Source organism: Peromyscus californicus, unplaced genomic scaffold (assembly GCF_007827085.1).
Source record: "Peromyscus californicus insignis strain IS unplaced genomic scaffold, ASM782708v3 Scaffold_23__1_contigs__length_62951481, whole genome shotgun sequence".
Taxonomy (NCBI): domain Eukaryota; kingdom Metazoa; phylum Chordata; class Mammalia; order Rodentia; family Cricetidae; genus Peromyscus; species Peromyscus californicus.
The window spans coordinates 8602878-8618812 of NW_026294534.1; the positions used below are offsets into that span (position 1 = coordinate 8602878).

At 46.6% G+C, this 15935-nt stretch overlaps 1 protein-coding gene across 2 annotated transcripts in view; it reads right to left on the minus strand.

The window, feature by feature from the left end:
* Rasa3 (RAS p21 protein activator 3) overlaps positions 1 to 15935 on the minus strand; it is a 103384-nt gene that overhangs the window by 53998 nt on the left and 33451 nt on the right. For both annotated transcript variants that reach the window (XM_052751723.1, XM_052751722.1), the window contains exon 2: positions 2939 to 3056. In XM_052751723.1, the coding sequence (XP_052607683.1) occupies positions 2939 to 3056 (118 nt within the window). The remainder of the gene's footprint in view (positions 1 to 2938; positions 3057 to 15935) is intronic.

Below are 15935 nucleotides of genomic sequence, written 5' to 3' on the forward strand. Positions count from 1 at the left end.
CCCCTGCCGTGTGTCCATCTGTTGCCTGTGGCTTGTCACCCCAGCCATCCCTTCATTGACACACTCACAAACATGCTTTCTTTGAACACACGCCCCTCCTATGGGACATTCTATGGAACTTTATACAGGAAAACTCTTTGAGATTTGGACTGAAAGGGATGATTGGATTTCCTTTGATGGACACTTCATGGCCTGAGTGGACGCTGACCCAGTGTGGACCTAGAACACATGGATTGAGGCTCGCAGGCCACAGATGTGGACTCGGCACCAGGATGAGGCAGCACCTACCACACAGACCCACACTTGAACACACAGGGCTTGGGGTGCCAACCTGAAGGTCTACCACTGTAAAGAGGGCTGCTTAGCTACACATGAAGTGGGCACACAGACCCACACTTGAACACACAGGGCTTGGGGTGCCAACCTGAAGGTCTACCACTGTGAGGAGGGCTCAGCTACACACAAAGCTCTTGCCATAGTGCCTATGTTCACTTCTGTGGCTACCAGTTTGTACTCATAACAGGACCCAGTTTTCAGCTGGCATATTCCATCCATAGCCCGAGGCATGCTGGGAAGATGGGGACAAGGAAGGGAAAAAGAGTCCCTCACCCCTCACCCCAGAGTCTGGCTGAAGTCTCTCACCAGATGAGAACCAAAAGTTCCAGGACAATTAAAACTTTTTCTCAGCTGGGCAGTGGTGGCGCACGCCTTTAATCCCAGCACTCGAGGCAGAGGCAGAGCCAGGCAGCTCTCTGTGAAGTCGAGGCTAGCCTGAGCTACAGAGTGAGTTCCAGGAAAGGCACAAAGTTACACAGAGAAACCCTGTCTTGAGAAAAAAACAAAAACAAAGAAAACCCTTTTTCTGTGAAAGCGGCAAACACAGAGACTTTCTTTTACGTAGAGATATTTCAAGTAAGAATATTTAAATATCAACAAACTTTGGGTAGAAAGGACGCCACCCAACAGATTTATCGGTGAATTTGGGACTGTGGGGGATATTAAGGTCTTGTCAGGAAGATAGGACACAAGAACTCACTGGATAAGGCAGACCATGGAAGGATGTAACTCCATCCCTTGGACCCCAAAGGACTGAACACCAGCACAGCGATTACCCCATGACCAATCGTCTGGCCCTTGGTGTGTGCACCAAGGACTGAAAGACAGAATTTCTAACCTTCCCAGGAACTTTACCTTGGCTTAATCCCCACTGCTGACATGGCATATTAGAACTGCTGTCTGTCTGTCTACCTGTTCACCTGTCTGGGCCTGTGGCGGTCCATCTGTCCACACACTCATTCACCTAGACTAGGTCAGTCCCTTCATGTTATTTCACTCCTGAAACTCAATTCTGATCTCCCAGCCTGACTCTTGAATAACCGCTGGGCTTCACAACTCGGTTTGTTATTACACCAACAGACTTATTTGCACTTATATTAGCTTCCCTGTTCTCAAGACTTCTGAAACCAGTGAACTCTGCTGCAGCATATATACATGCATGCATGCATACATCTATGTGTATATGCACGCAGATACACGCATGCATAAGTACACATGTGATAGGTGATGTTTGAGTTAATATTAGTAATGAAGCATTATCTTCATCAACCCCACAAGACATTCTTCAACATAAACTTGTATTTTTCTGTCTTCAGTTTCATTTTTTTTAAAAAAAATCGAAGCATGCATAAATAACAACACAAACAGCTGTAACCGTGGGGCCTCAGCAGGGTGGCTGCAAGGCAGACGGAACTGAGTACACCATCCACCTCCCTCAGGGGCGGGCAGCATTAGCGGTTTTCCAAAAAATAAGCTCATTAAGTCATCAGGACACGCTGCTTGCTCCCACTTGAAGCAGCAATAGGCAAGGATATAATTCGGCTGCTAAAAATGCTCTCAAAATCAGAATAGCGTCTTGAAACCGCACAACCCATAATTCTAAACCCAAAAGGTGGAGTCCCTGGCTCAGTGCTGTCGCCTTTGATCTTGAAGAACCGCAAAAGAGGCTGGTGTACCAGCCTTGATGATAGTCTGGGCTCCTTACCAGCTCCCATGGGATGCTCACGGCTTTCTTGCTCTTCCCCCTCTTACTCTCTGGTCACTGCTGTGGGTTCTAAGATGTCACTTCCTGTCCCCACATGCTCTTAGCCACAGCCCAGACCCTCCACAGACTGGGCGCTTTTTGGCAAGGCAAGGTCTGGCCCCCAGAACGCTGGGGCAGGCAACCATGCTGAAAATTCATGCTGGAGACAAAAAGCTCTCATCCTGGACCACAAAGTAACAAGTTAGAGCTCCCATTACATTCCCTTTCTCCTTGGCTGACCCTCCCTTACTCAAAGTACGCCAATAAACGCTTTCTAGGCCTTTCTCCTCAATCAACAGCTCCGTGTACGGACCATGTGTCTCATAACATTTTTTAAAGAAATATGGTGTGGGGTGAGGAAGCTTTAAAATATTTCCTTTCTTAAAATTCTTATCTTTTTTTTTTTTTTAAAAAAAACGTATGTATATGAATGTTTTGCCTGCAGGCATGTATGTGCGCCGTGTGCATGCCTGGTTCCCATAGAGGTCAGGAAAGGGTACCATCCCCTGGAATTGAAGGTAAGGATGACTATGAACCACCTTGTGGGTGCTAGAAACTGAACCCAGGTCCTCTGCAGGAACAGCAAATGCTCTTAACTGCTTAGCCATCTCTCCAGCCTCATTTGCACACTTTCTCAAAAAGCTCCTTTCATGTCCTGGGGGAAAGACATGGCCCCAAGAGTTTCTCATGCTTCGGGGCCCTGCAGATCAGGAACACTATCTCCTCAGGCCAGAGGTGCCCACTATAGCCCACACCAGTGGATGCTTCCTCACACACACACACAAAAACTCCATGAGCAGCCTGGCACAGACAGGCAGATGTGGAATCAGAATCAATAAAAGCAGCAGGGGACATTACCAGAGTGACTTCTCTACAATTTTGGTCCGGAAAACCTCCTCCTGGTCCAGGTTCACTGTGCAGTAGCAATCCCTCATCTTGTTTGGCCCCGGGTAGGAAGGAAGATTCTTGGCTTCACCTGAAGAGTAAAAATGTGACACACACCAACTTAGCACAGAATACTCAACCTCCTTCGCCGTCCTCCACATCGCTCGCCGACCCCAGGACGCTCAGCGTAGCCACCAGCCACACACACACACACACACACACACACACACACACACACACACACACACGCCCGAACCGAGGCATCACTTCATGGGGAGTTGCGTGCCTTCACCTTGGACACTCATTCGCTCTTCATATGGTTTTCTTACAAGTCAAAAGACTGTCTAGAATGATGTTTGTCACACAGGCATCCACCTCTAGAGCAACCCAGGAGCGTGAGGATCCCTAGCTCTGGGATTGGAGATTATTCTTTGTTTGCCCACATTCGTCCCTCTAGTCGACAAAAACTTGAATCAAGGAAAAATCCATACAGCGTGTCCCACCACATCCAAGTGTAGTAAGCGGGTACGCGTGGTCACACTGCTGTGCACCAACGCCTCCATCTACCCACAGCTTCCATCTCCCCGCTTTGGACCGTTACCTCTTTCAGCAGGGCCCCCTCATGCCTCCCTCATACTTCCCCTGAACCTTCCCAGCACCCACCATTCTCTCTCTTTTTTTTTTTTTTTTTTTTTTACCGCTGTGACACTGACGGCTCTGGGGGCTGCCTTCGTGAAACCAGGTCTAGCTTCTGCTTGTCCCCAGGGTGGCACCACCAGGAGGCGGTGGAGCCTTTGGGAACAGGAGGCTTTGGATAGTTGTTGAGGTTGTGCCGCTGAAGGGGTTGTGAGACCCTGGTCCGTCTGCCCTCTTTTGCTTCCTGGCCACAAGGTGAGCACTTTGTGCCACCACTTTCCTGACCATCCCACCAGAGGCTCAGTGTCACGGATCCACACTGTCTTGGCCTGTAACCTCCAAACCATAGAGCATATCAGGATTTTCTTCCTTTCAAGGCTTCCTTTCAAAATGTGGCACAGACAACATTTTGTCCCTTCATGTGTCAAGTGGCTTTTTCATATTTAATTTTATTACTATGGTAAGGATAGCAATAACCACAAGGACTCATTTTCTCATTCACAAAATTAAACTCTAAACTCCAAATGTGATTTGCCAGTTGGGGGGGAAAAAAAAGTCCAGAAGGAGAAGCCTGCAATGGCCGCAATGGCCCCTGCTTCCCTTCCATGGGCTGCTCCTCCTCTGAGAAGCCCTACAAAGGTTCTGAGTGTGTCTGGAGATTGTAGGAGATTCTGAGGCAGCCTGTGCCAGCAGGGCCTGCAGAACATTCTTGCCATACTGCAGTAGACTGCCCCTCGGTAGGTCTAGGAGATTTTTCTAAGCCCAGCCATTGGCTCCTGGGCCAGAAGCACAGAACAGCTCTGGAAGTGGCCCAACCTATGGATGAATGAGGTGGATAATACAAGCAGTGACTTCCATCCTAGAGTTTACTGGTACCCATCTAAGTGCAACCAGGTGAAAAAGCACCTCTAGAACTCCCTTGCCTTCTAAAAGGCATCAACTGTCTGAGCCATTTTGGTTCTAAAGGCACTTCGCACCAGATGCCCATGTACAGTAGTCCATTGGTATAGAGGGAGGCAAGATATCATCCCATCACATCGGCATAAGGGAAGAAGCGAGGATGGAGACTCAGTTTGCAATGTTTTGCTGTTGTGTAGCAAGTTTTTATGAGTTGAAACCTTCCATCCTGGAAGAGGGCTCCTTAAGACTCTGGAAGTTCTAAAGGGAGGCTCATGAAAACTCAGGAAGTAAACAACTCACAAGTCTCAGTAAGTCCCTGAAACTTACCAGGCTCACAAGGTCCCTCTCTCCCCAAGATTATATAAACAGCAAGAGCTGCTTAGAAGAGATTCTCTCACCGGGTGGCAGTGGTGCACACCTTTAATCCCAGCATTCAGGAGGCAGAGCCAGGCGGATCTCTGTGAGTTCGAGGCCAGCCTGGTCTACAGAGTGAGCTCCAAGACAGGCACCAAAACTACACAGAGAAACCCTGTCTCAAAAAACCGAAGGAGGAAGAGGAGGAGGAGGAGGAGGAGGAGGAGGAGGAGGAGGAAAAGGAGACTCTCCTACTTGTTGAACTGCAAGTCCTGCAGAGCTCTTCAGGTTTCCAGCTTTTTGAGTCATCAACCATACTTGGGTGGGCTTTTGGTGATCCAGCTGCTATGAGTTATCCCTGCTCCTGTAAGTAACCCGGCACCCATACTCTCTTAATTAACCCCAGTAAACACGAGCTGGATTTCGGTGGTACCAGCACTTTGGTCCATCACCGGCTGACTACTAGGTGAACAGACATGTGTTCACATCTTCCCAGGAGTAGCACCATACACCAGGCAGCGACACAGAAGGCACACACTGGTACCTGTCAATACCACTTTATGTCAGCACTAACAAGCAACACAACCAACCACGCCATGACAGATGTTCCTCAGAGCTCCATAGTCAGCCGGGTCTGACAGCAGCAAACAGCCTTGGCCTCCTCAAGCGACAAGCGGGCACATATGCTCAGCTTTTTTGAGGAAAACAATTCAGCCAGAACAATACCAACTTACAAACTGGTCAGCCAAGTACTCCCCAGAGCATCTAGCTCACTTTTAAACTCTTCCTTAAGGTTGTTCACCTCAGACACGGAGTGAAGGAGAAGATTAACAGAAGATGTTTTTCAATGGGTGATTTTTTTTGTACCACATTTTCTTTCCGATGTCCCAGAGCGCTTTGGACACCTGTGCCAATACATATCATCTCTTGGAGCTGCCCACAGGTCTTAACTTGCATAACGCTGTTTCCCACAGTGGGGGCATATAGTAGGCCCCTACTCTGAGGACTCTGGGCTCTGAGTCTGCCCAGTTCAAAGGTCCTGGTGATCATGTGGAGGGGGGGCCTGGGCTTCACTGTACCAGGCAAGTGCTCTACCACTGGCCTTCATTCCTAGCCCTCTTTTTTACGTTTTGTTTTGTTTTCTGTTTGTTTGTCTTTTTTGTTTTGTACTTCTTGAGACAAAGTCTTTTCTTTTCCTTTTTTTTTTTTTTTTTTTTTTCCTTTTTTTTCAAGACAGGGTTTCTCTGTGTAGCTTTGGAGCCTGTCCTGGAATTCACTCTGTAAACCAGGCTGGCCTCGAACTCACAGAGATCCACCTGGCTCGCCTCCCGAGTGCTGGGATTAAAGGCATGCCCAGCAGGAGACAGAGTCTTGCTAAATTGTTCAGGCTGGCCTTGAGTGTGTGATCTACCTGCCGTAGCCTCCTGAGGAGGCTGGGATTATAGTTCCGAACCACCAAGCCCAACTAGCCCTGGGGTTCTTCAGGACTCATCAATGAACCATCCATGACCAACAGTGGTTCAGAGAACAATCACCCGGCACGTTTCTTGTAGTCACTCTCGCCCTAGAGACACGGCTCTCCCAGAGCGTCTGCTGCTTCCTGGGTAGAATCAAGACATGGCTAACCTGGTGTGAGGCAGTAAAGCTGAGCCCAGTTTCAACATATCAGAAGATCAACCTCTGCTGGCTCCCTAAGACATGGCGGCCTTACACCACGTGCATCATCTGTACCGACCATGATGAATTCACAGGTGAGAACAAGGTTCACAACATCTATAGGAGTGAGCTCGAAGTTACAGCCACCCTGCTGGTCTCAGAGGGAGCGCTGCAGCTCTGGCCATGGAAAAGGGACTCTCCATCCCCAGCTCTGGTTGGAGACTGACGGCTCCAGCAGAGGTCACAAATTTTGAGCTGAAAATCACTGGACTCCACTACCTTCCAGGCAGACACCTTTATGAAAATAAAGCTTTCCTTTATAAATTAAAACTTTCCTTTCCTTTGGATTTTAACTGTTTTCTCTTTTCGCTTTTTATGTCTGGGTTTGTTTTGGTTTGTGTGAGCACATGTTTTTACAATGAGTGCTGAGTGATTGTTAGCCACAAGTCGCCCTGTTTCTTGGAAAAAATGTTCTTTGAAAGGTCCTGTGGGAGATGGTTTTTGGTGGAAGACACAGACCTGATATCCTGTTTATTACCCACAGAAAGTCAAAATAGGAGAATAGCAACTGTGCTTCCCTGGAAGGGCGTCCAGTCAGTCCCCAACAGCTTGTGGGATTCACTCACTGGCACCGCACAGTTTGGCCAACACCTAGACAGGGTAGAAACATCCCGATTGCTATGACAACAGCAACCCCAGCCAACAGATGGTTGTTCTGAGTCATCCATTAGCAAGCCACTCTGGCCAGGAAGACGAGAGCATCACACATCTGCCCTGTGTCTTCCCACCGGGTCCCTAGACTCAGAGGTTCTGTCTGCATCATAAAGAACGGAGAACAGTGAGTTATCCCAAGTACGCGGATCCGGCTGAGTGACAGCAGGACTCTATCTCCTCCCAAACTGTATGTGTTCCTTTTCCTGTTTTTAAATGGTCATATTTGTTGTACAGTGTTGGTTTTCATGAAGACAACTGTGTATCATATCATGTATTTTGACTATATTCACCCCAGTAGTGCTTCTTCCCTAGTGCCCTGCCTTCTCCTCTTCCTTCTCATCTTAGTTCATCTCAGTCTCCCCTGCTTTCATGTCAGACACACACACACACACACACACACACACACACACACACACACACATAAACACACATACACATACATACACACATGTACACACACACATATACATACACACACACGTACACATATACATACATACACATACACACATAAACACACACATGCTTTTATATATCTACAAAAAAATTCTAGCAGGGCCAGGCATAGTGACACAAGCCTTTAATCTCAGCACTTGGGAGCCAGAGACAGTGAATCTCTGAGTTCAAGGCCAGCCTAGTCAACATAGCAGGTTCCAGGACAACCAGGGCTACATAGAGAGACTCTGTCTCAGATTTAAAAAATAAAACAAAATAAACCCTAGGACCCACAAGTAGAAAAACATGGTATTTGTGGTAGTTTGAACAAGAATGGCTCATAGAGTTGAATGCTTGGTTACTAGGGAGTGGCGCTAATTGAGAAGGATTAGGAGGTGTGGCCTTGTTGGAGGAAGTGTGTCACAGGGGTGGGCTTTGAGGTTTCAAAAGCCCAAACCAGGCCCAGGATCACTCTCTTCCTGCTGCCCGTGGATTTGGATGTAGAACTCTCAGCTACCCCTCCAGCACCATGTCTGCCTGCATGCCACCATGCTCTCCACCTTGTTAATAATGGACTGAACCTCTGAACCTGTAAGCCAGCCCCGATGAGACGCTCTCTTTTATAAGCGTTGCTGTGACCACGGTGTCTCCTCACAGTAATGAACACTGACTAAGTGTTCATCTTTCTGGCTGGCTTACTTCACTTAACATGACGGTCTCCGGCTGCATCCATTTCCCAGCGACTGACATAATGTCATTCTTCATGGCTGAATGAAATTCCATTTGCACACATACAATTTCTTCATCTTGCAGATTCCGTGGCTTGACAATTGAGAAGAGCTCTGTAGTAAACTTGGGTGTGAGCGGGTAACTCTGTGGTGTGCCCCCTTAGTCCTTTAGTGAAATGCTTGGAGTGGTGTAGCTGGGTCATAGGATAGTTCTCATTCTAGTTCAGGACCCTCCATATTCATTTCCCTGGAGGCTGGACAAATCCACACTCCCGCCTACAGTGTACAAGGGTTCCTTTTTCTCCACATCCCGGCCAGAATCTGTCGTTTGTTTGAATGACGGGCAATCTGACTGTGGTCAAATGAAATCTCGATGGGGTTTTAGTTTGCATTTCCCTGATGGTTGAGTGGGCGTCTTTTCATGTGTTTACCGGTCACTTGTACTGGACTGAGAGCTGCTTGCTCGTTTTATTGACCCATATGTTGACTGGATTGTTTGGTTTTTCTGGTGTTCATTTTTAAATTCTTTCTACATCCTAGGTATTAACCTTTGGCCAAACGACAGCCTGCAAAGACCTTCTCCTCTTCGGAACCAGGCTCTCTTCGCTTGGCGACTGTTTCCTTCGCTGTGCAGAAGCTCTTAAATTTCACACAGCCCATTTATCGATTCTTGGCGTGACTTACCAAGCCAGTGAAGTCCTTTTCAGAAAGTCTTTGGCTATGTCTGTGTCTTAAAATGCTTTCCTGTAACAGCTGCAGATTTTGAGTTCTTAGACTGCCATCTTTGACCCATTTGGAGTTGATTTTCATACAGGATGAAGAGCCTACCTTCATTTTCCTACATACAGATTTCCAGTTTTCCCAGCATGGAGCGATCTCCCCTCATTCTTCTACATAGAGATTTCCAGTTTTCCCAGCACCACTGGTTAAGAGCTGTCTTTTTTCTAATGTATGTCTTTGGCACCTTTACCAAAAAGCAGGTAGCTGGTGCTATGTAGGTTTATGTCTGTGAACTTGAGGAGGGTTTTTTCTAGTTCTGATTAAGATTGTCGTTGGAAATTTTAAATGTGTTTTAATCGTGTGTGTGTGTGTGTGTGTGTGTTTACAGCTGTGTGTAGCTGAATGCACCTGTGTGCATGAATGTAGAGGCCAGATGAAGGTGCTATATTTCATTAGAGCTGGAGTTAGAGGCATTTAAGGGACACCCATCTGGATACATGGGTGCTGGGATCTGAGCTCTGGTCCTCATGATTTCACAGCAAGTCTCCTGACTGCTGAGTCAGCTTTCCGGCTCCTCACTGGCATTTTACTGGGGATTGAACTGGATGTATAGATTACTTTTGGCAATATAGCCATTTTTTTTTCACAATATTAACTCTGCTAATCTATGAGCACAGGAGGCATTTCCATCTTGTCATGTCTACTTCAACATCTTTCTTCAGGGTCTTCAAGTTTTTATCGCCAAGGTCTTTGACCCCTTTGTCAAGCTCATCCCTAGGCATTGTTAAATGCTGTTGGGACTAGGACTGTTTTCTTGGTTTCTTTCTTAGCACATTCATTACTGTGATGTAGAAAAGCTACTGACTTTTGCATGTTAATTCTGTGTCCACCAGTTCCCAGAGCTTTGTGCGGCCTTCTGTGTCTCTTCTGCGCAGAATCACATCTTTTGCAAATAGAGATAAATTTCATTGTCCATCAGTATCCTTCCCACTCCTTTCTCTTGTCTTGTGACACTGAGACCTCAGAGACGACACTGAATAAGGTGGAGGAAGTGAACGCCCTGCTGGTTTTAGTGGAACTGCTCTGAGACCCCATTTAGTAAAATGTTTACATGGGATTATCATAAAAAGCCTTTTTGTTACGCTGGGGTCTAGTCTTTCTACTCCTAGCTCAAGCTTTTTAATCAAGAAGGGATGCTGAACTTTATCAAGGGCCTTTTCTGCATCTACTGAGACAATTAATGGGATTATAGTATATTTATTGATTTGCCCCGTCCTTGCATTCTTGAAATGAAGCCCGTTTGATCGGGGTGAACGATACTTTAGACATATAGTCAAATTCAGTTTGCAAGTATTTTATTGATCATCGTTGCAACTGTGTTCACCAGGGAGATTGGCCTATCACTTAGTCTGCTGTTGTGCCCTTGTCCAGTTTTTTAATCAGTGTAACACCAGCTTCGTAAAGATGAGCTCAGCAGAGTCCCTTCCCTAGTTTATGGTATAGTTTGAGGAGCATTGCTGTTAGCTCTTCTTTAGCGATGATGGAATTCAGTTGTGAATCTATCCGGGCCTAGGGTTTTATCAGTTCAGAGTCTTTAAATTTTTTTCATTATTAATTTTTATGTGTATGCGTGTTCTGCCTGTCTGTATGTCTACATATCACGTGTGTACACACACTTCTGGGGCCTGAAGTGGGTGTTGGATCCCCTGGGACTGGAGCTGCAGATGGTTGTGAGCGACCACGTGGGCACTGGGAGCTTAACTCAGGCCCTCTAAAAGACCAAGACGGCCAGTGCTCCCTTCCGGAAGCAGCTCTCTAGCTGCAGATGCCTTTTTAATGCTGATTCAACTTTATTGCTTATTGTATATCTGCTTAAGTTGTCTATGTCTTCTTGGTTTACATTTGGTAAGTGAGATATCCCTAGAAATGTATCTATTTCAGTTAGGTTTTTCAATTTATTAGAGTATAGGCTTGTAAAATATGCCATGATAATCCTCTGAATTCACTGATTGATTTTTTTTTTTTGCAATGTCTCCTTTTTTTAACCTCTAACCTTATAAATTGAGATCTCTCTCTCTCTCACTTACACTCTCTGTCACTCACTCTGGCTCTCTTTCTCTCTCAGTTTGAGTAAGAGTTTGTAACCCTTATTTTTTTGAGAAGCCAACTCTTCATTACATTGATTCTTTGTATTCTTCTTTCTGTTTCTATTGCTTGATCTTCGTTACTTCTTTCCATTTCCTGGTTTTAGGTTTAGATTGTCCTTGTTCTTCTAAGACCTGGGGTCCCGGCTTGAGCTGCTTTCATCAGACACATTCCATCCAGTAGGTGGTGTTTTCATTCAATGCCAGAAATGTCAATCCCCCTCCCCTGAGTTCTTCAATGACCCATTCATCATTCAATACTGTGTTTTTCAAGATCTATGAGTTTGTGTATTCTCTGCAAGTTCTCTTGCTGTTGATTTCTAGTTTTACTACATTGTGACCAGATAGAATACAAGAAACTATTTCAGTTTTCTTGTACTTGTTAACACTTGTTTTATGTGGTCTATTTTATGGGAAATTCCACAGGCTACCAAAAAGAATGTGTATTATGTAGTGTTTGAGAAGAATATTCTATAGACATCTATTAGGTCTATTCTTTTTTTTTTTTTTTTAATTTGAGACACAGCCTCACTACATAGCTCTGGCTGTCCTGGAACTTGCTCTGTAGACAGGCTGGCCTTGAACTCCACCTACCTCTGCCTCCCAAATGCTGGGATTAAAGACATGTGCCCAGCCCCTATTTTAATCTTACAATGTCATTATACTCTAAGGTCTCTTTGTTGAGTGGATGAGTGTGTGTGTGTGTGTGTGTGTGTGTGTGTGTGTGTGTGTGTGTGTGTGTGTGTGTGTGTGTGTTGTCTATTAGTAAGAGTAGGGCATTGAAGTTAACTACTGTGATTGTGTTGAGGTCAATGTGGACCTGAAGATGGTATATGGCAACCACTCATGGACTGCTACAATCTCTGGGGAATAAACCAGAGACAGCTGGAGTGCAGCTATCCTAATCGGCAGGTGATGGGGACAAAACACAGGTTTCATTCTTAGAGCCATGTAGGTGACCACACTCACTCCTGCAGCTCCATCAACCACATCTCCCACCCTTGCTCCCTGCCCGGGGTTTCCCAGACTCTGAAACACACCAACAGGAGTCAACGGCAGCACTTGAAAGCTAACAGAATAAACCAGAAGCCAGCATGACCAGAGTCTGAGTTTGGGGAACTGGGAAGGATTTGGCTGCTGGCTGAAAGCTGTCTCCCTCCCAGACTCAACTAGTAACAGCTCTGAACTGAAGAGGGTAGGAAGGGCCACTGGAGTCCAGGATTCCCCGCAGTGCAGAAACCAACATCTTTAACTCTGAATCAATGATTGGGCCTCGGAGTTCACATCTGTCAAGGCCGTGTATTGTAACAACACTGAAGAGTTTTTCCAAAAACGACATCGAAATATTCTACTCTTGGAACGCATTTTTACTGCCTTTTTTATTTTAGTGAGTCTGGATTTCTAAATCACATCACACAGACTGTGAGCACGTTGAGTTAGAGAGCTCAGGAACCATGGGCCTCCAGCACCGAGTGGGCCCCTGGGAAGAGCCTGCCCCGTGGCCACTGCCACATCTCAGAGTCCTTCAGTTTCCACAAAGGACAGGAAGCACTTTCCAGAAAGACAAGCATAAAATAAGACTGTTGTGTGGAAATAAGGAGACTGGGAAGGGCAAAAATAAGGAAAATTACATCTACCCATTCCTAGCTTGTGGGAACAGCACTCCTCTGAGCTTCTGGGAGCTGGTATAACATAATTTTATTATTTTATTTTATTAAAATGAAATGCACCAACTCTCCAGGAGGGATTTACCAGACATCTTATGCAAGTGATATTAAATAATGAATCAGACATAATAATGAGTCTTCCGTGAAGACTTATAAAAGGTGCAGAAATGAGGCCATATTTTCTAGCCCCATTAAGAGCAGCCAACAGCATGGGTGAATTACAAATTCCCAGAAAAGATTGCTCAGCAGAAGAATTGACTATGAACCCGGGTACATTAACTTGCATTTGTTTTATCCAGCTCAAGTCTCGACCCATGCTTGGAAGGATCCTGATAAGCATGTCCAGTGAGCCACTCACAGCCGGCCCCTGAGAGCATTAGCAGGAGTTTACAGGTCACCAGTCAACTGAGCACATAAGAGGAACAGGTCCCTCCCACCACCACAACAAGCATCTTTCCTTTCAGGCTCAGGCCCTGGAGGCTCTGCCCACCTGCCTCTTCCACTTCCTAGACTCTCCCCTGAACCCTGAATCCTGGTGGAAAGCCTGGGCCTCAGCTGGTCTGTGCATTTTGACTCCTGAGCAGCATGTGGGAACCTAGTCTGGAAATTCTCAAGCCCTGGAGATTGAAAACGGAAGCCCTGTGGGAGTACATCAGGGAACTAATGTGGCTGCTTCTGACTTGTTTAAATATAAAATAAATGAGAGTGGCACTCTGACAAGCCAAGGATAATAAACCAAAATAATGGAGATAGGCAGTCACAAAAGAAGAGATCGTCTCCATAGACACATCGCCGGGAGACTCCAATACACCCACAAACATCTGGCTTGCAACTATGCTGCAAGCCACAGCCACTGGGAAATGTGGAAAGGGGAGAAAACCTGGGGCTCCATGCCAATTCACAGACAGGCAAGGAAGCAACTGCACAGATGTAGATTTTCTATTGACACACAGCACAGGTCCACAGGCTCTATGCACCTGAAGGTTAATCCTGTGTCGGGTGTCTGCCACATACAAACAAAATCGATGGAGACACCTTCAGGTCAGGGCCCCAGATTCCATCCCAGGTGTTCGTGCTTCATGCTGACAACAGAGATGGCTCCAGACTTCCCTTACAGTACAACCTCTGGAGGCCCTTCAGGAGACGGGCACCCACAGTACACCCAGAGTCCAAATCCTATTGGCGGTATGGGTTAAGGGTTTCAGGAACCAGGCATGAATGCTCCTGGGTGGCTCTGGGGTATAGCCCAGGCTGGAGACACTGGTTTCTGTCAAGAGCTGCTCCTCATAAACCAGCTCACAGACGCAGCAGGAAACCAGCAACTCTTGGTCCAAGATAAAGAGATTTTTGCATTAACTCCAATCGCTGCTGCAAATTTTAGTACTCCCAACCCAGGGCATGGGTGCTGCTTGCGCACACACTGCAAAGAGCCGGAGCTTAGGCAACATGAATCATAGGCTGGCAGAGGAGGTGGGACATGTTTTCACTGCAGTGGGTAGGGACATGCCTCCCCTCGTTCAGAGGCTATGGACAAAGAGGTGGGGTGTGGGGAGGCAAAGAGAACAGAATCTCTGCCTACAAGACATGGGGAGAATTGTCTCTACGGAATCAAGCTCGGGGAGGCAGACAGAGGCGTAGGAGGAATAATTCCAACCTGCATGATGTCTAACTCCAGCCAAAAGGGACCATGCTGAGCTGGGGCGCCGGGAAGTACTGGCAACCGGATCTCCAGAGAAAACACACATGCATGTGTTTACACAGGCTTGTCATAGATTACTCAAGCATCAAATGGAGCACACAGCATACCAAAAGCACTAAAATGCAGAACATCTTTTATTTAAAAGCAGATAATTTTATAGGCCGACAGGTTCTTACAGTGGCTTCACTCTTGTCCCCATAACCTACCAACATGGCAACCTGTCATTGTCACGAAGCTTGGACTTGCCTATTGAGCACATAAAATGGCTTCTTCATATGGGTGTCATACAGCCTGTTTCTTGGCCTTAAATTCTTCAAGTTGTGTCAACCAGGCCTCCTCCAGCCTCACCTCAGGAATGCTGATGCTTCCCTCATCTGCTAATGTCCCAAGTGACTCGGTTGATCAAAGGATTAAATCCTGGAAAGTTTGTATGTTTTATTTGAATGTTTTGTTTTGGGGTTTGCTTGTTTGGTTGGTTGGTTGGTTTTGGTTTTCTGAGACAGGGCTTCTCTGTGTAGCCCTGGCTATCCTGGAACTCGCTCTTAGACCAGGCTGGCCTCTGCCTCCAGAGTGCTGGGATTAAAGGCATGCGCCACCACCACCCGGCTTATGTTTTGTTTTGTTTTTTATATTGTGCTAGTCATGGTGTGACAGCTTCAGCTACCAGATCTTATTTACACCCACATTTTCTCCATCATTTTCTAAGCCCAGACCATTGAAAAACAACCTGCAGCCAAAGAGCCTAATGTACCCACCCTCAAGTCGCTACCTGGCTCAACTCAGGGAGGCATGAGATGTGCGACGGTGTCAGAAGGTGAACCATCCAGGGAACAACAGCTGGGTATTTACCACCCTCACTCTTGGTACAACATATTCCAATCATACCGCAGACCTTACACAGAACTGTGCATGTCAGCAGATCCAACGCTTTCCTTAGCTTCTGACTGGCAGGTTCAACAAGCTGCCTCTGTGCACGCCTCGACGTGTGCCGGGACCTGCCTGGGAACTGAAGTGGGTGATGGACGAACGAGACTAGTGGGGTAAGAGCTACATAGGCCCCCATGGAAGTAGACACAGGCACCCACAGAAGGCAGGCACACTGGTCCACCTGCCTCCTGAATGAGTTACGTTCCACCATCAAAGCCTCTGTACCGAATGGAAGTCTGTTTCCGAGATACCATTTAGTGAAGGATAGACTACTCCTGAAGGGCCAATATGTTCTGCCATCAAATTCCCAGAGGGAGAAGCCAGAGACGTCAAATGAGAATACTGTTCTCTTCCAGGAAACCTCACACCATCAGCTACCAGCCTGCAGGC